Source organism: Sinocyclocheilus rhinocerous, unplaced genomic scaffold, assembly GCF_001515625.1.
Source record: "Sinocyclocheilus rhinocerous isolate Xijiao unplaced genomic scaffold, SAMN03320098_v1.1 scaffold4100, whole genome shotgun sequence".
In the NCBI taxonomy this organism is placed as follows: domain Eukaryota; kingdom Metazoa; phylum Chordata; class Actinopteri; order Cypriniformes; family Cyprinidae; genus Sinocyclocheilus; species Sinocyclocheilus rhinocerous.
The window spans coordinates 184,139-211,991 of NW_015648132.1; the positions used below are offsets into that span (position 1 = coordinate 184,139).

Sequence of the window (27,853 nt, forward strand, 5' to 3'; positions counted from 1 at the left end):
CCTATGTACTGAAGAGTGGAAACTGAGTGTCTTGAATCTGCAAAGTGCTGTGCTACCGGACTTTTTGGATCGCGATGTCTAATTGCACATCGATGTTCAGAGATGCGAGTTTTTAGAGGTCTGCTAGTCTTACCAATATAACATAAACCACAGGGGCAACGCAACAGGTAAATGGCGCGCGCGCGCACACACACACACACATGATGCGCAAAACTCCGCATTTGATCAGTCAATAGCAAATACTTAAACTAATAGCAAAACAGTAGCTGATTCAGAAGCGCCAGATTGTCATAGCAAAGTCAGAATTACCTCCTCTCCTAGGTTCACTAAACGGTCGTCCATAGAATGCATTGCTGTTCTGTTGTAAGTGATCTTAGATTCCTAAATGCATCTACTTTTGGAAGGCCAAATAAAGTGCTTTTGCTTTCGCCTAGAAACACACAGCGTCTCCCTGACATGGCTGCTTCAACACTAACTGCGGTTACTGAAACCACGCCTTCTTTCTTTGCGTGCACATTTGGGCTGCATTATGCTAATATTTCCACATAGTGAGGTAGATATGTGGGGGCGTGTTAGGACGAGCCGTTTTAGGGGGGCATGGCAGAGTCTTAACTTTGATAAAGAATATCTCTTTGGTTTTGCGACTTTAGTTTTCGCAACTTCAGGGATCTTATCTATGCACAATCAGCTTGTAACACTCCAAAGAGAAAGGAACATTTGAAATCGCATCATATGACCCCTTTAAAATTAAAGTTGGAATAAAACTGTTGTGATCATCTTTTCTTCTCTATTGCAGTGTATATCAGTGTGAAACGCATGATTTTGTCCATCTGGAATTGATTGGATTGTTGTCATTTGTTAATTGCTGCGATCTCGTGTGAGTAACAGGTTGCTGGAAGGGAGGGATTATTGCCCCAAAAAGTTGTCGTCATTTGGCTATAATTTATCATCTTAAAGGGGTCCCATTATGCTTTTTCACTTTTTCAACTTTAGTTAGTCTGTAATGTTGCTGTTTGAGCATAAAAAAGATCTACAAAGTTACAAAGCTCAAAGTCCACTTCAAAAGGAGATACTTTATTTAACAGAAATAACTTTTCAAAAACTACAACGCATATTTTCCGGGATTTATGATATCACAAATATCGACAAATGGGACGAGACCTGGTTGAGCTGCACTAAAGAAGGCAACGAGTGTTATCACTATGTCGGAGACACGCTAGCTTTCCCAAGGCAGACGAACTTAGAGTGGTTACAATCATCCGGGTTTAAATCGCGCTCAAATTGATTCGATTTTGACACAATATTTACACTGAAGCTCGCAGGAGGCTATGGTAAGGGGCATGACATTTCCAGACCAGGCGCCGAGTGCTGCCAATCACAACACACACTGGCCCAGCTAACCAATAACAGCACTTTTCGTATTTCAGAAGGCGGACCTTCATTTGATACAGGAACTATTTGAGCCGCGGTCATTTGAAATAAAGTGGGGAAAAAAACCCGAGCGACGTCATCAGAAGCAGGGTGGGCGGAGAGTTAATGCACACGTGCGGTGATAATGGATACCTTCATGAGTGATGTGAGTTATTATTGATTATTTTTTAAATAATATTATGAATGAACCGTCTTGTTGTTATATCTAACATTTTTGCTCAGACTCGGCTCAGAGAGCACAGAGATGATAGCAAATAAGTAAAGCTAACGTCAGCAGCCATGGCACTGGACGAGCAATCGTTATTATAATCCAAATGGGCAAACGGTCTAAATTATTATGCAAGTTGACTCGAGATACAAAAAATGCAAAACTGCAAAGTCGCATTTGTCATCCGTCACCGTGACAGCAAGTGGACTTTTGAAACTGGAATAATGAGTGGATTACGCATTTCAATTGGCAAGAGAGGAATAACACGGATGGAACTTTCTTGGCAAGGAGGATTGTGTGCATCACAGTCAGGTACAAGGGAGAAGGCTTCTTACATTAGGTAAGACAAAAAGTTTAATTTTCGCAACTTGTTAATAGCAATTTGCTGTGGAATATGTGCCGATCGGGTCCAGTCGGGCCTGTGTCTTCCCGGCCGGGTTCGGGTCCATCTTTGAAATAATTGACAGTCCGCGTCGGTTCCGGGTTGTACATTTTTGACATTTCTCGGTTCTGCACGGGCCCGGGTCCAACTTTCAAAATAATAGACGGGTCCGGGTCGGTTCAGTGTAGCACATTTACGGGTCTCTTCGTGTTCGAATTTGTGGACCCGTGTAGACCTCTAACAGGAACTATTCGAGCCGTTCATGCCAGACTGGGGAGAGAGGTGTTGTAATAATGTAAAATATGTGAAAAATAATGTGTTTTTCGAACAACCTAGTATGAGAGCCTGTTCTAGTACACCCCCAAAACAAAATCAAGACTTTGTAAAAGAGCATAATAGGACCCCTTTAAATATATTGGTCCAATACTGAAACTTAACACAAAATCTCACATTTATTGGCTGATACCATTTTTTACCATTTTTTCATGCATCTCTAATGAGGAATAAACAGGATAACTTTGGCCAACATAAAGCATTTCTATAAGGTGCCTCAGACCAACATTGATGATGTTGTCACTACCTTGTTCATTGCTCCAGGCTGCTGTGCCCTCAGTCCCCCCTGACCTCCTACTGTCTGGTGCTGTTGAAGAGCCTCTGCTAACAGGTTACTGCTGCTGCCCATGCCCGGGTTGTGATGTCCTATTCTGGGCGATCCGTTCATCATCTGCGCTCCCAGCATGTTTTGCTGCTGAGGCGCAGGCCCTCCTGCTTGCTGCTGTCCGTTGCCTTTCTGAGGTCCGAGCATATTCCTGTTCATGTTGCCCACCATCCCTGCCATTTGCTGCTGTTGCATAAGCGTGGCCTGTTGCGGGGAAAGACGTTGCTGCCCTTGCGGGCCCATGCCCTGAGTACCTGGTGAAGCCTTCATATTCCCAAAAAGCCCCATTGAGGCTCCTGCTGGGCTACCCATCGCACCCTGCTGCTGTGCTGCAGATGCGGATCCATGCCGGAGGAGTTCAGAGAGCTGCTTGTGTTTGGCCGCTGCATCCTGGCCACTGGACACAACTCCTCCAATGGCCCCGCCCCCACTACCCAAATTGCCATGCAACTGGCCGAGGTCCCCTCCATTTGCTAGGCTCAGCTCGGAGGAACTGATCAGCTCATCTGGAAGGTCATGCTCCAGGTCAAAAAGCGAGCAAAAATCTACAGCAGGAAATGAGAATTTAGAAGCAGGTTTAATGATGGGAGAATAATACATAATATATCCTCGTCTTGGGATAGATTCAGCAATATACCTGAACACTTTGACATCTGGACATAAGAAAGAACATCAAATGAAAAGTTCATTGGGAGAAAACGAAGAATGGATTAAGGGGCCATTCACACAGAATGCATGTTTTGTTTTTTTGCATTCCACTGCACCGCTTTTCGACGTAAATGAGCTACATGGACATGTTACACTGTTGTGCCCTCTCAAGACCTTACATATTTTTTCCATTCCACTGACCTATGCCTTGAGATTTAAGGCAGAACTCACAAATGCATTGTGTTAATGACTTTTAAATCTGCGTACAACATCAGTTAAATCAGTGCTTTTATAATCATGAAAAAATTACAGTTAAGGCATGTTCACACAATGGACGACAAAACTATAGTTTTAATAATCATTCTAATTCTATAATGACACAGAGGAACAAATTTTGTTGGAATCGCTTTCTGAAACATTTTTTTCTCCAGGTGATTAAATTATAAAAACATTGACAGGCCAATGATAATCCACACGACTTTAAAGAGTTTAACATAACTGCAGCATGCACTTATTATAAACAGAACGTGATCATGCATTGGTGTGGACGCTTTATAGCTATCATTACATTCATTGTTCTCGGTGTGAACGGCCCTTAAGAATGCATGAATATATACAGCATGGGCAGCTGAAATGGATAAATCATCCTATATGAAGCTAAGAAAAGACCACCGTGACCACTTTCTATCAACATATTATGAAAACAGTTTGTGATTTATTCATTTGTACTTTTGAAGTGCATCCCAAAACTGAGTGTAATGACATGGGCATGTCCTGTCATCACTACATAAAGTTGTCATTCAATCCAAAATGATGTGCCACTTCCACAGCCACTTCACTGGAAATCTGACAGCGGTGTTTATTAATGACTATCTGAAATGGCGGGCTGTGGTTTGACAGGAAGCTAAAAACAGATATGAGTACATGTTGTTGAATTAGGATGTAATGTATTCAGGTAGTCACTACTTAGACTCTAGTGAATGAGACTTGCTGGTGATGCTTGCTCATTTAAAATGGTATTTTATTGTGATAAGATTGATTAAATCTTAAAAAATATATATATATTTTTTAATTCCACTAAAAATGTATAAAGGAAACTTATTTATGCAAGTATTGCAATCATCCACACCTACCATTTGCATCTATCCGAAAGTAAAAATAAATAAATAAATAAATAAAGTATGTAATTTCCTTACATATATGTACACTTATATATGTACCGGATCAAACTCGAGTTAGAGACATCAACAAAGAAACGTACTTCGCTTTTGAAGATACGTTCAAGTATAATAACTCGAACCTTTAACATTTAATAAGAAACATCAGGACACTTGTGTGGTAATAATTCGCATCGCTAAGGTTTAAATGAGTTTTATGGTTTGTTTTTAAGAGACATGCTCGTCAGTTGTGTTATGGCTGAACAATGGAAATCAAGATCCGAAAAAATGACCGACGCACTAAAAGGCTATTTGAGCCAGCAAGCTAACTCACTCAAACACAACACAAGTACATTGGTATCCTCCAAATCACATAAACATTAAGCCTCTTCCATTCAAGCTCCATAAACAAGCAAATAAGTTCAAACCAGTGAATAAACCTCTGGACCTTAAAATAATGAGGAATTGGTTGATTTGCATCTAGCTAACAATGGCAGGGAGTTGATGTGCGGGTCTTGAGCATCAGTCTGTTATTAGCTGACCATCTTAGCTAACCAATATTAATCACATTTATTAACATTAAAAAGAACAGGAAAATATGTGGAGTAAAACACAAGGAACAGAGGCTAAAGTTTGTGCTCGCTGCACACGAGTAGTTTGTGAAAACAACAGTGTTCAAGTGCAGTCAGAAAGTTTTGAAGTTGATTGATTCACAGTTTAGCAGGCTAATCAATGTCGATCATTAGTAAATAAAGGAGCATTGATTAAATGTGAAGACTAGGCTTTCAGAATCTATTCGTAGAAGCCTAATTATTGATGCAATTTTTTATTAATCTTTATACATTATATTTATTATCTGAAGAAGTGATCCCAACTCTTTGCAAGTGGGAACCAAACCGAAACAGGCGTTTCACACACCAAAAAAAAACAAAACAAAAAACACTACTGTTATTGCCACTGTAGCTCCAATATTGTTTTTCCTTGCACCCGTTAGTTTTACATTTACACCAGTTGACACCAAGCACAGTCCCTCGCTGAGGGAAAGCAGCGTGCAGCCGCTGTGAGTTAATCCCAACATCGACAGAGAAACGCTAATGCTAACCTAGCTGGAATGACAAGCTAAAGCTAGTCTCGTGCGGACCCGACGTCGTTAGCTTCCCAAACTAGCCTGAGCTTGCTAGCCTGGCACAAAACTAAAAAGAAAACCCCATTCCCCGCTTAAAGACTCCAGTGTGCATGGGTATATAGAAAACAAGCATCCAGTGATTCAAATATTCAATATCGTAAAAATTAAACAAAATAAATATTTACCGTTTCCATCGCTGACGGAGACAGATAGAGCAGGGGAGGACAGTTTAGGCCTCTTCGCTGAAGGCGGGCCAGACTCCAGAACGTTCTCGGCCATATTTTTTAACGAATTAAAATATATATCCTCAGAGATAGGCGGCTAAGCCTATACGTAATCCTCGATTTAAAAAATATCGCTTTTAAAAATATGACATTTCCCCCTCCTTTTTAGGGACGAAGGGGGGGAAAGTCCCGTGTACAAATACTCCTCTTTCCTGGGTTCGCCTCTCGAGTTCAGCTTCGGCGTATCAACCACCCTCCCCAGTCCGATTTGTGTTCTTTATACAATTCTGCAAGCGGAGGAGGTAGGGGGAGTCGGCTCGTCAAGAAAGGATAAAAAGACGGTCGCAGCGACTCTACAGTAACTCGTCTAGTCCCGTCAAGAGATACAGAATTGAGCGATGATGTGTTTGAAATAAATTTCCTCGTCTGCCGTATCTGTTCGCAACATAGGTGTGTTTTGTAGTCTGTCGTACGGTCATGTTAGTATCAAGTGGTATCAAAATAGTATAAAAAGTTCAATTGAGCCAAAATGTGAATTTTCTTTTCTTTCTTTAACTGTGTTTTTTAAACAGACGTCAAGTAGGTATTTAAATTTCTGAAAATGTTAGTACAGAATTATTAAATTTAGTTTGTTATGAAAATACAAATTCACATTGTTTTATTTTGGAATTTTAATGGAAAATTGTCAAAATTTAAGAAGTAATTGAAATCTTATCAGCTATACTAGATTTACATGGTTGAATTTAACAGGATTTAGTTATTAGATGCAGTGAATTAAAAGTAGGCTACTTATTCAAAAAGAGGAATAAATAACCTACAATATCCCACTTTAATGAGTATTTTAACTTATTATATATTATGCACAAAACAAAGTTAAGAATTACATTTGATTTGATGTATGCAAGAATTGCATGCTGTGGAATATGAATTTAGAATAACGAAGAAAAAAATCCAGCATCTGATTCTGTAGCAACATTCTTTTATACAACTTTCGATCTATATTTACAGTAATTTGTTCATTTTCGTTCATTACACTAGAAATTAAAAATGGCTAATATACAGAATTTTAAGACATTATATGGTGTACGCTTACTCTAATTAATTTAATTTAAATTGTGGTGATTGTCCCTGTTGGATGACATGACACCTAAATTGTGTTAAATTCTTTTAATAAATATTAATGTTTTACATTAATAAAGATTCATGTTTTACATTAATAATTAACACAGATTGCCTTTTTTTTTATATTATCTCATTTATTTTAGTGGCAAGTTATTAGAAAATAACTTTGTAGATCAGCCTTTGATTTCTCATTGGCTGGCAATAATGAAGCAGGCTATTTTATCTTGATATTAATTTTCTACACTTCATTCTATAACAAAGGATTGAAAGTGTTTTGGAGAAGTTTGGAGTGAAAATGCTCTCCAGTGCTTTATTTTTATGGAAGTAGTTTGCCGTATTGAAAAATGTATTAATTTGTTTTGTAAGCAGTGCTAATTTGGCAAAAGTGGAGAGAATTTAACAAGTCCAGAGTACAATTTTCATTCATATATATTAGATGAAAGGAAAAGGTGCCTTAATATGGGACCCCCTCGAAAATGAGATGGTACATCTCAAGGCGTTAATATTAATAAATAACCCCACAATGTGGCTAAGCGAATCAATCTTTTGGGAACTTTTATGACAATAATTGCAGGACAGTTATCAATACTCCCAAAGGACTTATAATAGTGCCTCTGAGGCTGGCAATGTTAGGCCTATATTTATAAAATGAATGTATTAATTAAAATAACGTTTTTTTAATTTACTCTATTGTTTTGATGACCTCACTTTATGCATCCCAATCCGAAATATCTACCCTTCACATATCATCTGTCTTCCCATATTTCAACATAAGCCTCAAGCTGTCTCTCTCTTTTCTTATATGCTAGAATCTTTACTTTACTAAAGGCACTAAGGTTACTTGTCAAGGTTATGGTTACCCACAGCTGACCCACTGTCCATTCACTGACCGACTGATGAATACTGCACACAAAAATGCCAAGAAATTGTCAGTTCTAATGTGTTTGGAGTTGTACAACATCAGAGAGCTAGTGATAAAATGAATGGGGCCTGGGACAAAACGGTATAAGTGGGGCCACTCTGCCTGGCCTCAATAGTGGACTTTACATATAGGACCTACAAAAACTGGATGATAGGCCATATGATATTTGTTCAAACAACTTCACATATATAAAACTTACTAATTCAATTTAACATAGTCACTTATAAATAAAAGACTCTGCTAGTATATTAATTTCCTGCCTTTTAGAGAACTTGTACATGCATGCAGTTGTGAATGAACTTATTTAACAGGATTAATAGTTCGTTTTTATCTTTCCACTTATAACAAGTGTTAGTAGTGTGTTACTTTACTGACCCAGTTCAGCTTTGCAGAAAGGAGGAGCCAACCATGAGTACAGGTACAGTCATGTGATTTCAGCATTACAGCTTCCAGACTGGCAATATCATTTTTGGTTAAGCGCTAATTTGGCTTTCCTTTTTATTATTGATTGATATTCATTTAACTGTAAGTATAAGCACAAGTACTTGACTCCCCTTTACCTCACGGAAAACAAAAATCAAGTTCCACCGAGATTTGAACTCGGATCGCTGGATTCAGAGTCCAGAGTGCTAACCATTCCACCATGGAACCGCGCTGTGCTGCGTCATGCGTAGACTATTCCAATATTGTTGAATTAACATTTCATGTATAATAGATATATATATAAATAGTTTTCTATGAAACTAAGGCTTTTAATCATCACATCGTTTTACAAACATCCAGCGCATAAAGTCATACAGGTTAATGAAACCATTTTGTAACGTAATCTGCTTCTCCAGTCCGGATGATGGCGATAATGCGCTGTTCACGATAAGCAAACCACTCCTCTCACTCCACATTGGCTTTAAGTGGAAAAGCAGGTGAGAAATGTGTTGTTGTGGAGTTCTCTTTTACACACAACAATGTTCATATTGTTGCTTTGACTTTTGGTCAGTGTATGTCATGGTTTACCATTTATACAGAGCTCTCAGATGCTCTTCAAATATTTGTCTATATGCTTGCACCACTGAATGAGTGCTAATAACCGTGAAGCAATGTGGTTTAATGTTATCTGGTGGAATTTTTAACTGTTTTAATGCTTCTTGAACGTAATTCGCAGTCGCTACTTGAAGCCATCTGCAGACTACATTCCTGAAGACGCTGAGGACCTCTATACGATCCCACATCTGTATTAAAAATTACAAATGCCTAACCGATGTGTTGCTTATGGCTGCGGGAAGTTCAGCGGGCAAAATGTCTCAATGTTCAGATTTCCCAAAGACCCCGAGGAGTTCCTTAAATGGGAGAAACAGGTCCAGAAGACCCGAAAGAAATGGGTCGGCAAGACGTACTCCCATCTATGCTCTGAGCACTTCAGCAAGGACTGCTTTGATCCGAAATCTTATGCCGCTGCAAAGACAATGGGATTCAAAGGGCTGAGGCTGAAGGATGGAGCTGTCCCGACGGTTTTCATCATTCGACCACCGTGCAGTAACTGCGGAGGTAGAGGTGTCTCCTGTTCCTTATGTACGAAGAGGAGACGCGGAGAGACCACTGAACCTCAGCAACTCGCATCAGTGGGTATCTCACGCCTCTGGTGGAGGCCCAAACCTGCAAATAAATATAATAGTAATTGGAAAATTAATACATTTTGCGATCAGTAATATAAAAAAAGAAATTAATGACAGTGACAGTACAGATATTTATAATCTATTTAAAATAAATGCTGTTCTTTTAAACTTCCTATTCAGAATCCTGAAAAATATATATATCACAAAAATACTAAGCAGCACAACTGTTTTCAGCATTGATAATGATAAGATATGTTTCTTGAGCAGTTTTTAACACCATTGGTTTGATTTAATTAATAAATAACTTTGCTTTTCCTAAAAGGATGAACAGGAATTGACATTTATGAATGATGGAGAAGAAAGAATATTTGATGGAGAAGACCACGATCAGCAGAATTCCAGTGATGATGATGTTAATAATTCTGCAACACTTTCTTCCTGGTCAGAAAGTGATGGAATAGGTAAATTCAGGAACTAAATGCTGTTCTTTTAAACTTCCTATTCAGAATCCTGAAAAATATATATATCACAAAAATACTAAGCAGCACAACTGTTTTCAGCATTGATAATGATAAGATATGTTTCTTGGGCACCAAATCATTATATTAGAATGATTTCTGATGGATCATGTGACTCTGAAGTATTGGCTGAAAATTCAGCTTTGCCACCACAGGAATAAATTAGATTTAATAATATAAAAAGTAATAAAACATATAAACAGTTACAGCTGCTTTGAAACGTTATTTTAAATTGTAATATTATACAATATTACTAAAATCTTATTTATTCCAAACTTTTGACCAATGGTGTGTATATATATATATATATATATATATATATATATTATATATATGTGTGATGTTAATAATTCTGCAACACTTTCTTCCTGGTCAGAAAGTGATGGAATAGGTAAATTCAGGAACACTTATATTAATGAACATGGACAAGTGCATGCCATGGACAAGTATATGTAAACCCCACTAAATTTTATGTGTCTGCAGTTACATGTGAAATGTGTGGAACCAGAGGCACCACGGAAACATTCTCCAGGTCCAAGCGCTTCTGTAGTGTGTCGTGCTCGCGTTCATACTCATCCAACTCAAAGAAATCCTCAATTCTTGCACGGCTGCAGGTGGGATTGTCTGGTATAGTATTTCTACGCATTTATGTGAACCGTGATAAAATGTTGGTGTGTCCTTGTACTTAGGGAAGACCACCCACTAGGAAGTCATCACACAAACTGTCTCTGAAATCACAGACTGAGGCTTCACAGTCAAAGACCAATGAGCAGCATCAGGAGAGCAGAGCATTTGGACAAGATGGTAAGAAAACACACAGATTACTCTCACTTTTCACTACAGTGAGCTTTACAAATGTTTAAATGTTGATGTTGTACTGTCTACTTCCAAGCTACTTTGGCTGGGTTCGACTGGGGTAGTTACCTTGAGAAAAGTGGCCTCCTCGCTGCCCCTGTATCCTGCTTCAGACATGTGAGTGATTTCTATCCACCGTGATTCTTGCAAAAATCTTCCTGTGAAAGAGAAATGTAGTGAATGTTATAACAATGTGTACAACAATGCTCAAATGTCTATCACATGATTGTTGCTATTGCATTATCACGGTCAATATACATTACTCCCCATATCACAGGCCCCACTCTGCGCTCAATGGGACGACATCTATGTGGGGTTAAAAGTGGAGGTTCTCAACACTCACACAGCCTTGCCAAGTAAGGTGTACTGGATCGCCACTGTTGTACAGCTGGCAGGTATATAAACTCCATATTATTAATATTTAAAATAAAATATAAATATATATTTTAAATAATAATGCTATCATTCAAAAGTTTGGGGTTGGTAAGATTTATTTTGTTTTGAGAAGTCTCTTATGCTCACCAAGACTGCATTTATTTGATACAAATACAGTAAAAACCGTAATATTGTGAGATATTATTGCAATTTAAAATAACTGTTTTCTATTTTATTATATTTTACAGTGTAATTTACTCCTGTGAAGGCAAAGCTGAATTTTCAGCAGCCATTACTTCAGTCTTACTGATTTGGTGCTCAAGAATTTTTTAAAAATTATTATTATTATCAGTGTTGAAAACAGTTGTACTGCGTGCTTAATATTTCTGTGGAAACCATAATATTTTTTTCTGGAGTCTTTGGTGAATAGAACGTTTTTTTTGTTTGTTTTTTAAACTTTGTTTATTTGAAATAGAATGATATTATAAATGTATTTACTTTCACTTTTTCAATCAGTTTAATGTAGCCTTGCTGAATAAAAGTGTTAATTTATTTTAAAAAAACTTACTGACCTCAAACTGAACGTTAGCGTATATTATATTTATATTTTATCAAGTTATTATAATTTCCCCAAATTTTGAGTTTGCAGTCTGTATCAAATAACTTGTAACAACAAATTAATATACAAAGACAATAAGGATCCAATACTAATTAAACTATCAAACAAGCCTGTCTGCATACAAAAACAAAAATACAGTGTTGTTTGATTCATAGACAGTGGTTACAGTGACTGTATGTTTATATGACAACATGTTTTTAAAGTTGTACATTCACATAGTAGTTTATTAGGTTGTAATACATATTATTTTAATAAAACATTTAAAATGCTAAACATTGTACATTTTTAGAATGCAATTAAGGTTAATTATAATTATGTGATATTGTGTGATAAATAGATTTGTTGTGTTTCTCTCAGGCTATAAAGCTCTTCTGCGCCATGAGGGTTTTGAGGATGATGACAGCCATGACCTGTGGTGTAACTTAGGCACGGCTGATGTTCATCCTATAGGCTGGTGTGCAGTGAACAGCAAGCTCCTGGTCCCCCCTCAAGGTGAGCGTTTACACCATAGGTCATCGGGTATCAATTCTATAAAAATGCAAAAGCTTGACCATTTTTTTCCTGCAGAGGTCCATCAGCATATTAAAGACTGGAAATCCTACCTGATGGAGAGACTGGTTGGAGCACACACTCTTCCTGTTGACTTTCATGTCAAGGTGACAGCACTGGCAAATTAATATTCCATTGATGCCATCTATTTTTCTTTTTTCTCTGCATAACTGTCATTCTCTGTTTCCCATCTGTCTGTGTTTCAGATGGCAGACAGTTTGAGGTGTCCGTTCAGGCAGGGGGTTCGGGTGGAGGTGGTCGATCGCTCGCAGGTGAGCCGTACTCGTTTGGCAGTGGTGGATACTGTCGTAGGAGGCCGGCTCCGACTGCTGTATGAGGACGGGGGCCTGGGACCCTCGGGTGAAGTGCTCTCAGATTTCTGGTGTCACATGCAGAGTCCTCTATTACACCCTGTAGGCTGGTCTGAAAGAGTGGGCCACTCAATCAAAGAAACGGGTGAGAAGAAACTGTGGTTTATATAAGCATGGAAACAGACAGGTACACAAAATGTCAGTACAAGCATGCAGAAAATTTTACATGAACAAGCTGAAAAATACTGATCCCCACACATGACATTTGGATTTTCTTGTTATCTTTCATAATTGTCCAATACAGATGTGGTTATATAAGAAGAATTTGTTCCGATGACTTATTTATTTGTAGGCTTGTTTTAGTTAAATGGTAGCCAGTCGTGGGAACATGAGGGAGTGAAATTAATAAAACGTTGCCACAAATGAATAAGTCTTTTGAACAAATTCTTTGTCGTCATGATCATTTTTACGTCATGTGCAGGGCTCCGTAGAAAAACAAGGGAATTTGTATTTTATTCATTTGTATCATTTATTTATTTTTGTAAAAATTATTATTTTCGTATGGAAGCCTGTTTCCGGCTCGCATAATACCTTTTTTTTTTTCTTTCACTTATTGTTTTTGTCATTAGGTTATTTGTAGATCATATGATGAGTATTTCTCACACAGATACGAGTGTCAACATGAGTAGCCATCCAGCATTTCGCAAAGTCCTTCATAACAGTGTGCCACATCAGTTCAGGAAGGTTAGTGCATATACCATTTCACTAAAATGTTGTTAAACTAAAATATTATCATGGCTTTTTTTTTTTTACTTTTTGTGTTAATGTTAGTTCAAAAATCTTATGTTATGTATTGTAATTAGCTATGTATAATTCCTTACTGTATGCAAACAGTTGAGGACTGTTTACATGGGAGATACGTTTTTTGAGGAAGGCATGAAACTTGAAGCAATTGATCCTCTGAACCTTGGGAACATCTGCGTTGCATCAGTCCGTAAGGTATGATACAGCCACTATTTATGACTTTAAGTGAATACTTTCAGTACCTTGTTGAAAGTGTTTGCACTGACCTGGCTTATCTTATCACTCAGGTGTTGCTGGATGGATACATCATGGTAGGCATTGACGGTGTCGAGATCGGTGATGGTTCTGACTGGTTTTGTTACCATGCCAGCTCTCATGCCATTTTACCTGTTGGATACTGCGAGAACAACGACATCCCTCTTACTCTACCTCCTGGTAATGTGCTGAACTGATTATTCCAGTTGTCTTCAACTGCTAAAAATATATATATATATTTAAGCAAAAGAGCCTTTATTTGCAATTTTATAGTTTGTTGACATTGCCTCCTTTCTCATCAGGTTATGATCATGCCACATTCACATGGACAAAATATTTAGAAGAAGAAACAGGAACTGTAGCTGTTCCACGAAGACTTTTCAACACAGTAAAACTTTTTTGTCAATTGAGCTATATACAATATGTTAATGCATATGTGGGTTTATTATGTTTTAAGCTCATCTTGTGGTCCCTCCCTCATACGTCTTTCCCAGGGTGATGTAGGCCACGGCTTTACCTCAGGTATGAAGCTAGAGGCAGTGGACCTCATGGAGCCCCGGTTGGTGTGTGTTGCCACTGTTAGGCGCTGCGTAGGCCGGCTTCTCCTTCTTCACTTTGATGGCTGGGAGCCTGAGTTTGATCAGTGGGTAGACTGTCAGTCCCCTGAAATTTATCCTGTGGGCTGGTGTGAAATCACTGGCTACCAGCTGCAGCCACCCATCGGCCCAGGTAAAATAATTGTAATTTTCATGGTATTCATATATGCAGTCCAAAATTTGATTGCTACATGTTGTATTTTGCTCTCTGTGTAGAACCACCTCAGGGTCAGGAACGCTCACACACAAGCAAAAAGGCAAAACCTTTTATGGGGAAAAGGAGTACGTTTAATTTTTTTTATTATTGGTTACTTTATGATGGTTACATTTATCGAATGTCAAAATGTTGTCATTACCTTCCTTTCATTCTCCTATGATTCTGTATTTTTCACTTTAGGGCGAAGATTTATAAAGAAAAACATGAGTAAATGCACATCTAAAACCCAGCCCACACAGCCCAATGAGAATCCAGAGACGAATCAATCACAAGAGGCATCAAACCCTTCTGTCACTCCCTTTATCTTACAAATAAAGACTGAACCTGAGGAAGAAAGTATGTAGCAATCTCTTCAAATAATATGTATATATATATCTTTAGTTCTGACATGGTTTGCCTGTGTCTCTACAGTTATTTCAGTAAAGGTGGAGGAAATGGAAACCCACTTATTATCCAGTGCACAAACCAAAGAAAATGACAACCCGGAACCCTTCGCAACCTTCAAACAGGAGGACTCGGTTTAACCCACCACCTGTTATAATTAAAGTTTTTAATGGATCACTACTCTGCCAATATAACAAAATGTAGGTAAAAATGTAAAGTAGATTGTCTATTTTGTGTATTTTAATATTAAACATTGGTAGTCTGTTTATTAACCTTTTTTTTTATGAAATAACACTGGTAGTTATTTAAATCAACCAAGCTGTTAAGTGTAAACTACAGGATATGTTAAGTGATTATAATATTACTTTATTTTTCTAAAGTTCTTATTTTTTTCCACATGACTGAAATCTTGCAGTCTTCTATTTAAATGATTTCATTTGCGTTAAGGCACCTTCTGTCTTAATTCATTTTTCACAACAGAATTAAAAAAATGTCTTCAAATTCTCTGTGATTACAAGGTATATTACTAGAAGTTTGTAATTTTTTTTATTGACCAGTGACGTAGCATAGTACATCCCTTGAAAATCAAGCAGGTTAATTGTACACTCTAAACAGTCATATATTTAAACTAGCACCTTCGATGTAAACTTTGTGTAAAATAGGGTTCAGGTTATATTTATCTACATCAGTTACAGTGATTTAAATACAGCAGAATCACTCTGACTTCCTTTTCTTTGTGGTACGTTTCTGCACTGTATTAGGTTTTGCTCTTTTGCGTGGTTTGCCTTTGGCTTTAACTATCTTGATGACTTTTGGAGGGCTGATTAGAGCAGATTCAGTCTTTGCGGCCTTGGTTGGTTTTGGGTGCTGAATAGGAGGAGGCTTTTCCCCTGGGCAGCTTTTAAAAACGGATGTCTTTGACCCTTTGACCTCTGAGTTCTGGTGGGTGGCCACAGGTGGCTCTGACCTTCAGATTCACCTGCTCAATCCACCTAGTGGCAGAAGGAACAATACAAGGGTCAAAAAGTACCAGTATCAACAATGCAATGATAGAGACACCATGACATGAATTTATAAGATCAAAAATACAGTTAAAACATTCATATTATGAAATTACAATCTACAAACTAAAAAATATTGCTGCTTTATATTTTTGTAGAAACTATGATACACTTTTTCAGGATGAACAGAAAGTTCAAAAGAACAGTATTTATTTGAAATCTTTTGGAACATTGGCTACGTTCACACTGTCAGTTTTCGGGAATGACATCCGCATTTACTTAAAGGTGTGAATCTCAAAATGTCCCGTTCACACAGCAACTTACAGTAGCATCTCAAATACTGTCTGTATGAACATGCAGTGGCAGTCAAGCCCAAATTTCTTACCAGTAACCATACAGTGACCAAAGTAATATCAGACAACTAGTTGTCCAGTCCGGTTCTGTTCACACAGCACAGGTTTTCTAAGAATGCGGTTGTGAGTCCTGAAAATTTACGGGTGTGAGTTTGGTTATAGAATCTGGTTGTCATTCCCATAAATAATCTAACTGTGTGTGAACATAACCATATTAAGGACTCAAATACAGGACTGACAACCGTATTCTGCTGCTGTGTGAATGTGGCCATTGTAAATGTTTAATGTCACTTTTAATCATTTTAATGCATCCTTGTTGAATAAAAGTATTAATTTCTTTTAATTAATGTAGTCAATTAATGTTGACAAATAGAACCTTATAATAAAGTGTTAGCAGTTTTACCCCACACTTTTGGATGGGGGTGTACATTTAAAAAGAAAAACTCGCTTGCGATGAGACAAAAGTGGACAATCGCAGACCTGTGGATTCTCTGCCAAGTTTATGACCTCGAGTCCTGTGAGTGGCCTCAAGTCCGGCAGCTCCTCAAGCTGGTTTCCTTCAAGAAACAGACTTCTCAGACCAGACCCCAATCTTGCTAGAGAATCTTTAGAGACCTTCAAAAGGTAAGAGATAGCAGAGAGATTCAAACCTAGTTTGGTGTTCTTCTTGTAGCATTAGAGAAGGTTTTGTCTTTACCTTTTCTAAACCCATATGATTAAGGTAAAGATGTTTAAGTGTGGCAGCAACTGGCTGAAAAACCCATGCTCCAATCCAAACGAATAGGGTTATGGGAGAGATTAAGCTCTGCTAGGCTGCTGGCTTTAGAAAGGGCCTCACTTGGAACCTCCTTCAGTTTGTTGCTGCCTAGATGAAGAGTATCCAAGTCAGGTGCAGGATCAAAGGCCCTGGGAGCAACTGCTGTGATGGCGTTGGAAGTGAGATAGAGGCTCCTCAGTTTCTCAGCGCCTGTCAGGAGCCCTGCTTCCAGTTTAGCGATAGCATTATTCTCCATGTGCAGAGCCAGCAGACCAGGCACCAGCTTGAATGCTCCTTTGGGGAACTGGGTGAAACGATTCTTCTCCAGATATAGGTAAGTGAGATGGGGCAACCCCTTGAATGCCTCAGGACTCAATGAAGTGAGGTCATTTTCTGAGAGGTAGAGGTAGACCAGACTCTTCATACCAATGAAAGCACCATCTTCGACCTCATGGATCTTGCAGCGCTGCAAGTGAAGGGAAACCACTTCCGCAGTGTCTGGGAAACTGTTTGCAGGGATGTAGTGGAAATGATTGCCCTGCAAGTCCAACAGGCGCGTGTCTGGTGAAAAACCACGAGGGATCTTGGTGAGGCCTTTGTTCTCACAAGATGAGTGGTGGTTCTCAGCCCGCAAAATGTATGTGGGTCAATGACAATATCAGTATTATTATTATTGTTGTTGTTGTTTTAGTTTTAATGATTATAACCCTTCATAGAGTTCTAGATAAAGAAAACTTTTTTGTTAAATTTTTTTTAAAGATTTGAAACATGAAAATTTAACAGAAAAAAATGTACACACTGTTAATGTTTGTGAAAAATACCATTTTCAAAAATGTCCTGTGGTGTAAACATGAAGTAGAAAGTAATAACACATTTTCCTTACCTTGAGTACACATCTTAATTGTTATTTTCCAAGGTAAAAAGTTGATTATTATTATTATTTTTTACAAATATAATAAATTATTAGATTTTAGGGGAGCTGTACACAACATGCCTTATGAGAATGGTCAAATTATCTGATATAATAATAACATTCATCATCATTATATGCCAAACTACTTAATAAAATAAAACTGCTCCTCATTTATGATGTTCGGTAGTCATTGTATGTGTGAATTGCATTTTTAACGTTTAACTTTTTTTTTTTTATATATACATTTTTGGGAAAAATGGAGTGTCTTGTCACTGACCTATGTAAAGACTTTCCAGTCACTCTATTTTTGCATCAACCCCAGTAAGTTTTCACTCACCTCACACTGACAGTTGGCTGGGCATTTGACTTTATCTGGGGGTGGGGGTCTGCTCAGCTCCTCCAGCTCGGCCTTCAGCATGGCCTCCTGGCTCTGACAGTGCAAATCAGCGGGCTGTACCACCTCCAGATTTTCACCGGACAGATGTGCAGGACCTCCACACGTACCACCCAAGCGAACGTGCTCCCGTTTCGCCCACTCACGCAGAGGCCGCATGTAGCAGCTGCAGTAGATGGCCGGGGTTGCCTGCCAGATTGAGGCGAGTCAGTTTGGGAGAGCTGGGGGGCCATTGGCTGCAGGACACGCAGCTGGTCATGGCGTAAGTCCAGATGAGTGAGACGAGGAGAAAGCAGGATAGCTGCGTTTGAAAAATCCTGCAGGGAGTTATGATCCAAGAAAAGGTGAGTAAGTTTGGCCATAGATACAGACTCTTCTCCAAGGTAGGTCATGGGGTTGTAGCTTAGCTCTAAGCGAGTTACTTCTGGAAGTCTGGAGAGAGTGAAAGAAAACATGAGTAAAAATGAGAGCATACATGCATATATGTTCTGCTTTTAAAATAAGTTCTACTTTATTCGTTAATGCTTTTAAAGATGAAATAAACTTTTCCTCCTTTCATTTGAAAGCTGCTTGGGAAGTAGACCTAGGAATTCAGATTACAGAGACTGACTGGGATAAATGCCTTTCATCGGTTTACTCATGTTCTATAAATTCGAGACATCAACTTCTTCAATACAAGGTTTTACACAGACTTCACTATTCTAAAACAAAGCTCAGCAAATTCTATCCTTCCGTCTCCCCCATATGTGGCAAGTGTAAAGTCGCTGAGGGTACCCTGGCACATCTTTTCTGGTTCTGTGTACAAATTCAGAGTTTTTGGATAGAAATATTCCAGTTCTTTGCCAAGGTCTATAACTGTGTTTTACTCCCCGACCCAATGATAGCAATTTTTGGTTGGTCAGATTTGCTTGAGTCTCTCAACCCGAAGGTACCTGTCCAATATGGTATGATTGTAGCTAAGAAAGTTATTCTGCTTTTGTGGAAGAAAAATGTTAGGCCTCTCTTTTCTGACTGGTTAACTGGACTTACTTCTACTTTACATCTGGAAAGAATCAGATACACCATTTCTGGGAACTCTGAAAATTTTGACAAAATGTGGGAACCAGTTTTTACTTTTCTGATGAGCGACAAGGACTAATGATGTATTCATTTATTTTAGATGGGTAGCAATCTTTAAAAAAAAAAAAACTATTGTAATTACTTTTTGTAGGATATGTTGGTCTTGTATACTGTCATTCTCCTTTTTTGTCATATTTTTGTGCTTTATTTTACTCATTGCACAGATTGTTGTTATATGAAGGGTCTGTTTGTCTGTTGTTGTTTGTTCTTCATGTCTGCAAAACCATAATAAAAAATAATAATTAAAAAAATTCTAAAATAATTTCTAAAACTGTTTATACTGAAAATATATATTTTATCTGAAAACGATATGCACCCTATTTATTTACTTAATGCCTTAACTTATTGTGTACAATATGTTATATTATAAATATATTTTAGCTAAATAAATATACATAAAAAATAAATATTTTTTGAATTTGTATTTATTTTTTAAATATTTTGTATAAAATAAGTAAATCGTTGGACATTGGCCCACATACATCCAACTGTCAATACATTTTTTAACTAACATTTTTTAAAACAGTAAGGTTCAATTTCTTAACATTAGTTAATGCATTAAGTATCATGAACTAATAAATAACAAATAAAATTTTTTACAGCATTTATTAATGTCAGTGGTTCATGTCAAGTCCATGGCCTAAATTGTCCACAACAACATGACTTTTTTTGTGATTTACTGGATCATTTAAATTTTTTTATTTTATGCATTTAGCAGACGCTTTTATCCAAAGCGACTTACAGTGCATTCAGGCTATACATTTTTTACCAGTATGTATAGGATAAAGATAAAGGATATTTAAAATATTATATATTTTAAACTCACTATTTCTATCCAATTAAATATTTTAGAGCTTAGCATAACTAGTAAAAATTATATATTTATTATGAAAATGCCCATGGAGTTTTTTTTTTTTTTTAGATTTTTTTTAATTTATATGATTTTTTCAAGTCTAGAAATCACACTTCAAAATGAGTCTTCCTCAGTTTTTTCAAAACCATAGGATTTTAGTTCTTCAAAGAAAAAAAAATATTTGAGTGGGTAAATTAAGAAATATCTTAGTTGTTTTTAACTTATTTTAAGACATCCTGATGCTCCCTAGTGGACCCTGGCCACCTGGTTAAGAACCAATGATCCACTGAGGTTATTGTTAATTTATAAATATTGTCATTAAGTGTTTATTTATAGTACATAAACTTATGTTAATTTATCCAACTTAAAATATATATATTTTTAAATGCCTATGTACAATTAATAAATACTGTAAAATTATAGTTCATTGTTTGTTCAGGACACCTAATGCAATAACTTGTATTAAACCTAGAATGTTTCTTCAAGCTCGCCTTGTCATTGTCTCAGTTGGAAAAAACTGCAGTTCATTGTTATCCAGGCTCAAACGGGTAAGAGTAAAGAGGGCAGCAAATGCCTCTGTAGCCAGACATTTGAGGGAATTGTGACGGAGACGGAGCTATTTGATGCTCTGCAAACCCTGGAACGCCATGTTGGGTATGTACACCAATTGGTTGTGTGTGAGGGAGAGGAGGTTAAGAAGGCCAAGCTGTGAAAAAGCTCCAGGCTGGATCTCCTCCACTCTATTTCGGTCAATAATTAGCTGCTTCAGCGATGAAAGCCCATCAAATGACTCCTAGTTTGTTAGGAGAGAAAATTATGAGGTGCATGCAAAGATTGTCCCGGATTACAACTATAAAGACCAATCCATTTTGTCTTGTCTTACCTGGTACAGGATCTCAATGTTGTTGTTGGCCAGGATGAGCAAGACCAGCTGGCCGAGTCTACGGAAAGCTCCTTCCCGCACCCTTCGGATGTAGCTGTTCTGCAGCGACAGGGGGGTGAGGTAAGGGGTGTGTGTGAACACCCCTGTAGGAAGCTCTTGCATGCCATTTCCTCTCAGATCAAGTTTCACTGTTATCTTAGAGATAAACAGAGGACAGCATTCAAGCAATGCAAATATTATCAAAATTTTATAGAAATTCAGCAAAAATAAAACCACAGTGATCATAGTTTTGCACAGATTACCTTATCAATGGTAGGTGGTACCTCGTGAGATTCTTGTTGACCCAAGCAACCATGAGCTGGATGCAGGATCTAGAAAATAATTTTTAGGGTGGCAAAGGGGTGGCATGGGGTCTATGAGGGGTGGCAACACCAAAGCAAGCCATTTTTCTACATTTTTCTTACAGTGACTAACAGTAACTAATTAGTTACTGTTTTTTTCCAGTAATTTTCCAGGACATTATCCGTTATCCATTATACCAGAAAACACAAAATACAATGCGTAATTAAAAATGCAGGTAAAAAAATCCTGTGGAAAAATCAATACAGAAAATTCCTTCATATTAACATAGTAGATTGTGCACTATTTTTTACAGACTTCTTAGAGTGCGTTAGAGCATACTAACTAACTACTAATACACTGCTTAAAAGTATAATTGTTCAGAATGTGTAGTTTTACTTGTTTAATAATAATAATAATAATAATATGCATTTATATTGTTACGAACAAATCTAAATTAACATATATAAAAAAATATTTATTTTTGCTGAGATTTGACAATTTTGCATCCTGATTACGTAATGACGTCATCCCGCAATGACATCACAACATCATTTAGCAACTTTTAGCAACAAATCAACCTTCCTTTAGCAACTTCCCCTGAAAATTTGTTGGCAACACTGGTTGCCACCCCGGTTCGCCCCTGGCTGGATGTTGTCACAGATGCAGAACTTTGGGCATTTGCCTGCCTGCACAGCATGGAACTTAAGGGCAAGCAACATTATAACCGGCAACGTTGGAAGGCTAAACATTTTGGTTTTGCTGCGTAAAACAGAAGGTAACACCAAGTAACAACTTAATTTATCTTATTCATGTCACTTTGTAAGAAAAAAATCAGCAAGCTTAATTAAAACTGCCAGTTTAGTTTGCCAATGCTGCATGGTTTGAGTATTTGGAGTGTTGAGCTCTGCTGGTATGTTTGAACTGGCGGGATTGAAGGTATTTACATAACATCTTAAGGGCACCGCAACCGAAGCAGCCGAAAAAAGTGATTTTCCAAATGCGAAATATGTTCTGTTGAGTCCCATGAGACTTCAGACCGCAGCTCTGCTGCACACAAAGACGCACACTGTCTGGCCATCAGTTACACATAAATAAACCACTGGAGGAGAGAAGGTTCCCTGCAAGTGGTTCAACACCTATATTCTTTTCAGAGTCAAGATACTGAGAAAATCGCCTGACAGGTTTGCTGACCTGCTCAAGGCTCAGTGCACTTGGGGCATCAGGCGTTTCGTGAAAGTGTAATGGAGTGAGAGTTGACCTATGGGACTTTATAACTGCATGCAAAACGGCTTTACATTTGAAAATGGTGAACATTACACTGAAACACAGACATGATTTTTCCCCCCAAGAAAAAAACTTTAATATCAACAAAATGGAATGTTGCAAATATAACAATATTCAGTGCTTACCAGTTGTAGTATTAAATATACTAATGTCCAAACATTTTTTCCACTTCACTTTCACTGCCTTCTTCATTTCAATCCAAAGACTCTTAGGTGTTTATTCTACTTGATTTTGGTTTTAATTCCAACACCAACCTTTTCACAATATGGCACATCTAATCAAAGGCATGAGAGTGAACATGCTAATGCGGCTCCATGCCAATTTAAGTAACAACTGTTCAGAAATATCAGTTATAACATTACAATCATTTAAGGTTTAAGCGATAATTAAGTCCTAATTATCATCCAATGCATTTTTCCTATTATCCCTTTTCATGTATAAAAATAGAAGCAATATTTCTAAAAAGAGATGAAAGAACACAACACTCTTATTCAAATCTAACTGTCTACAGTTCATCTGTAAGGAAATTCAGTTTGGGTTAGTTGTCATGAGGCACTATCATCAATGTACTTTGCAGTTGTCTGAAATCTGCATGCCAAAAAGGATCCAGAATTGACTGAACTTATATAAACTAGATCAATAGTTTAGATAGTTTCATGTATCCTGTCAAGGTTTTATTTTTGACCCGTATTAAGTAATTTCAGTGGCTCTGTAATGAGGGTTAAGAATTAAGCAGTGGTCCTTTTCACCAATGTGGTCTTGAGAGCATCTCTGGCACTGCAGCAGGATTCTAAGACTTTGCCATTTCTGTAAAACAAACAAATACATAAATATAATGTACTTAATATTGTTATAGTACAAGAAAAATAGGTTAACCAAAACTGTCACTAAGGTTCTAATATGAACACTTTAGGTATTAAAGGTGACCTATTATGCAAAAACACCTTTTTTATAAAATCACTTTTATAAGGAACACAGTTCTGTGGCCGCAGTGTGTGAAAACGACCAACCTATAATGGTAAAAATCCACCCACTCATTTTTTTATAATCCCAATAAATCATAAACGGTCTCTCCAAACGAGCGGGTCCAGATTTCTTCCTATATACACGTCATACTAGGGATGCCCATTTGTGATGCTCTCTGCCCCATTAGCATAGACACAGCCCTGAGTGAGAAGCAGTAGTCCGCCATTACTGTTTTCTTGCTGTAGCTGCTGGAGATACAATGTCAGCGCCAAAGAGGCATTGTAAGTGTCGTGTGTTGGGATGCACCAACGAACATAGGAGTCTCCATAGACCGCTGAGGACACGGTGGTTAAATTTCATTTTCGAAGGAAATGTCCCAGAAAAAAACGGAAAAGTTTGTGCTAATCATTTTATGTCGGACTGCCTTACAAACGAGGGTCAGTTCAGCGCTGGAGTCGGGCAAAGTTTGCTTCTGAAAGAGGAATCGATACCAACGCTTCGTGCGCGAACATCAGCTCCAGACAAAGTAAGCATCACGCGCCATATTTTGTTTTCCAAAAGAGCTTCTTGGCTCTCTGTAAGGCTAATGTTGCTAAAGCTACCATTGTCTCTGCCTGTTGTCACTGATGCTGCCTTCACGTGCTACCAGAATGATCGTAAATAGGAATGTGGTAGTTAAAAATTGCATATGGAAGCAATGTGAAGTCGAACGCTTGAATTTGTCGAGCTCATAATCACAAGTGGGACTTATAAAGGCACCATGAAACCAGCTATGTTGTTATTTTTAATCGCGCCATGCTCCCCGTCTGTGTAATTAATAAACACGCATTTACTGCACAGTACAATCAGATTGCGTGATATTGTCGTGTTTTATTGGTGCCGGTATGCCGAAGCATGAGATCTTGAAGCTCCACCCTCTTCTGAAAAGGGAGGCGGGAGCACCAGCTCATTTGCATTTAAAGGTCCCATATTGTCAAAACTGAAATTTCCTGGCTTTTTTCACGATTACTGAGGTCTAGGGGCTATTTAACTACCATATAAGTTTAAAAACAGTCAGTCCACAGTAAAATGCACACAGCTTTCTTAAAGTTCTAGCTATTTTTCACGAACCATTGTGACTTCCGTAAAAAGTTGACGTGTAGATATGTGGGGTGTGTTAGAACGAGCCGTTTTAGGGGGGCGTGGCAGAGTCTTAACTTTGATAAAGAATATCTCTTTGGTTTTGAGACTTTAGTCTTTGCAACTTCAGGGATCTAATCTATGCACAATCAGCTTGTAACACTCCAAAGAGAAAGGAAAACTTGAAATCGCATCATATGACCCCTTTAAGCTCATGTTGCCGAATCTGCTCTGGTTTGAATGGACCACCTCCAGTTTCCCCTTTGTTTTGCTGCCTCCAGGTAGCGCTGTGACGTCGGCTGACCCTAGTTACCTGTGGTTGGCCTGGCCGTGCGTCACTCAGAAAACAACAGGCCAATCAGAAGAGAGGCTCATGAATATTAATTAGACAGACCAAAATCAGACCAAAAAGGGTTTTTTCATGTTCCAAAGGCTGTAGTACATTTGTAGTTACGAGACGGACTTACTACAAATGAGATTTTGCCAATATCGTCCTTGCTGTACATACAGTACATAATTAATCTTAGAAAAAAATTACTGTAATTCACCAAAAAGGTTTTTTCATGTTCCAAAGTCTGTAGTACATTTGTAGTTAAAAGACAGATTTACTAAAGGTGAAATTTTGCCAATTTCTTTCTGACTGTACGTACAGTACATAATTATTTTTAGAAAACAATTACTGTAATTCACCATAAGGTTTTTTTTACGTTCCAAAGGTTGTAGTACATTTGTAGTTACAAGGCTGACTTACTACAGGTGAAATTTTGCCAATATTACCCTTACTGTACATACAGTACATAATTAATCTTAGAAAAAAATTACTGTAATTCACCATAAGGTTTTTTTTACGTTCCAAAGGTTGTAGTACATTTGTAGTTACAAGGCTGACTTACTACAGGTGAAATTTTGCCAATATTACCCTTACTGTACATACAGTACATAATTAATCTTAGAAAAAAATTACTGTAATTCACCAAAAGTGTTTTTTCATGTTCCAAAGGCTGTAGTACATTCCTAGTGGCCAGACTGACTTACCACAGGTGAAATTTTGCCAATATCTCCCTTACTGTATGTACAGTATATAATTATTTTTAGAAAACAATTACTGTAATTCACCATGAGGGGTTTTTTGTTCCAAAGGTTGTAGTACGTTTGTAGTTACAAGGCTGACTTACAACAGGTGAGATTTTGCCAATATCTTCCTTACTGTACATACAGTACATAATTATTCTTAGCAAAAAAATACTGTAATTCACCAAAAGGGTTTTTTCATGTTCCAAAGGCTGTAGTATATTTGTAGTTACAGGACTGACTTACTACATGTGAAATTTTGCCAATATCTCCCTTACTGTACGTACAGTACATAATTATTCTTAGCAAACAATTACTGTAATTCACATAAGGGTTTTCTTATGTTACAAAGGTTGTAGTACGCTTGTAATTACAAGACTGACTTGCTACAGGTGAAATTTTGCCAATATCTTCCTTACTGTACGTGCAGTACATAATTATTCTTAAAAAACAATGACTAATTCACCAAAAGTGTTTTTTCATGTTCCAAAGACTGTAGTACATTCCTAGTGGCCAGACTGACTTACTACAAGTGAAATTTTGCCAATATCTCCCTTACTTTACGTAAAGTACATAATTATTCTTAGAAAACAATTACTGTAATTCGCCAAAAGGGTTGTTTATATTCCAAAGGTTGTAGTACGTAGTTTGTAGTTACAAGACTGACTTACTACACATGAAATTTTGCCAATATCTTCCTTACTGTACATACAGTAAATAATTAATCTTAAAAATTACTGTAATTCACCAAAAGTGTTTTTTTCATGTTCCAAAGGTTGCAGTACGTTCGTAGTGACCAGACTGACTTACTACAGGTGAAATTGACAATAACACCCTTACTGTATGTACAGCACGCAACTATTTTTTATTAAAAACTAATTCACCAAAAGTTTTATTTTCATGTTCTAAAGGTTGTAGTACTCTCCTAGTGGCCTTGGATTCTATAAGCAGATTATTTATTTATATTCATATTTATGTATGTATGTGTGTGTGTGTGTGTGTGTGTGTGTATGTAATTATTAGGCAAGTTGATATTCGATTCATATTTTTTTTTACCAAGCACATTTTACAAATTCCAAACCACATTAGTCTTAATAACTACTATTACTTTTGTATTTAATCATTTATAAGTGATATATAATTGTCCATGAAGGCTGGAAGTGAAAATCTTCATATATTCAGGTGTGCATAATTATTAGGTAGGTTTTCTTTTACAGATAAAATTAGGCAAAAAAATTATTTTAGATTGATGTGGTTTGGAATTTGTAAAATGTGCTTGGTAAAAAAAAATATGATCAGAATATCAACTTGCCTAATAATTATGCATGCACTGTACATACACACACACACACACACACACACACATACTTACCTTTGTGGTTTACGGGGACTCTCCATAGGTGTAATAGTTTTTATACTGTATAAACTGTATTTTCTAATCACCCTACACCTAAACCTACCCCTCACAGAAAACTACTGGCAACTTTGAAATTTCATAAAACACCATTTTGTATGTTTTTTTAAAGCCTTTTGTTTTACAGGGACACAGGAAGTGTCCTCATAAACAATGTTTATGTTGTAGTACCCATGACATTACACACATTTGTGTCCTCATAAACCATATATACCAGTACACACACACACATAAATAAATAAATAAAATATGAATATGAATAATCTGCTGTAGAATCCAAGGCCACTAGGAGCGTACTACAACCTTTAGAACATAAAAAAAACCCACTTTTGGTGAATTAGTTTTTAATGAAAATATTTGTGTGCTGTACATACAGTAAGGGTGTTATTGTGAAAATTTCACCTGTAGTAAGT

At 37.4% G+C, this 27,853-nt stretch overlaps 3 protein-coding genes, 1 non-coding gene and 1 pseudogene across 8 annotated transcripts in view; 1 reads left to right on the forward strand and 4 right to left on the reverse strand.

Moving 5' to 3' along the window:
* LOC107709650 (histone acetyltransferase p300-like) overlaps positions 1-6,260 on the reverse strand; it is a 29,643-nt gene extending 23,383 nt beyond the window's left edge. For all 4 annotated transcript variants that reach the window (XM_016514232.1, XM_016514230.1, XM_016514231.1 and 1 more), the window contains exons 1-2: positions 5,796-6,260; positions 2,602-3,224 (exon numbers count right to left, since the gene is read on the reverse strand). In XM_016514232.1, coding sequence (XP_016369718.1) covers positions 2,602-3,224; positions 5,796-5,889 — 717 coding nt within the window. In that variant the 5' untranslated portion in view covers positions 5,890-6,260. The remainder of the gene's footprint in view (positions 1-2,601; positions 3,225-5,795) is intronic.
* Positions 6,261-8,457: 2,197 nt separating this feature from the next.
* trnaq-cug (transfer RNA glutamine (anticodon CUG)) lies at positions 8,458-8,529 on the reverse strand. Its single transcript has one exon. It is a non-coding gene; the product is annotated as a tRNA-Gln (tRNA).
* A 189-nt stretch (positions 8,530-8,718) lies between these two features.
* Positions 8,719-15,348, forward strand: LOC107709654 (lethal(3)malignant brain tumor-like protein 2). Its single transcript, XM_016514239.1, has 18 exons — positions 8,719-8,798; positions 9,038-9,494; positions 9,811-9,949; positions 10,490-10,620; positions 10,696-10,810; positions 10,899-10,978; positions 11,139-11,256; positions 12,213-12,347; positions 12,423-12,511; positions 12,611-12,860; positions 13,383-13,459; positions 13,610-13,714; positions 13,807-13,954; positions 14,077-14,162; positions 14,269-14,503; positions 14,587-14,652; positions 14,768-14,923; positions 14,999-15,348. Exons 2-18 carry the CDS (start codon positions 9,123-9,125, stop codon positions 15,109-15,111), a joined length of 2,415 nt encoding a protein of 804 aa, XP_016369725.1. The 5' UTR covers positions 8,719-8,798; positions 9,038-9,122; the 3' UTR covers positions 15,112-15,348.
* Positions 15,349-15,685: 337 nt separating this feature from the next.
* On the reverse strand, positions 15,686-22,335 carry LOC107709644 (chondroadherin-like protein; annotated as a pseudogene).
* A 592-nt stretch (positions 22,336-22,927) lies between these two features.
* The window catches only part of LOC107709655 (ran GTPase-activating protein 1-like), an 11,291-nt gene continuing 6,365 nt past the window's right edge, over positions 22,928-27,853 (reverse strand). For both annotated transcript variants that reach the window (XM_016514241.1, XM_016514240.1), the window contains exon 16: positions 22,928-23,677. In XM_016514241.1, coding sequence (XP_016369727.1) covers positions 23,599-23,677 — 79 coding nt within the window. In that variant the 3' untranslated portion in view covers positions 22,928-23,598. The remainder of the gene's footprint in view (positions 23,678-27,853) is intronic.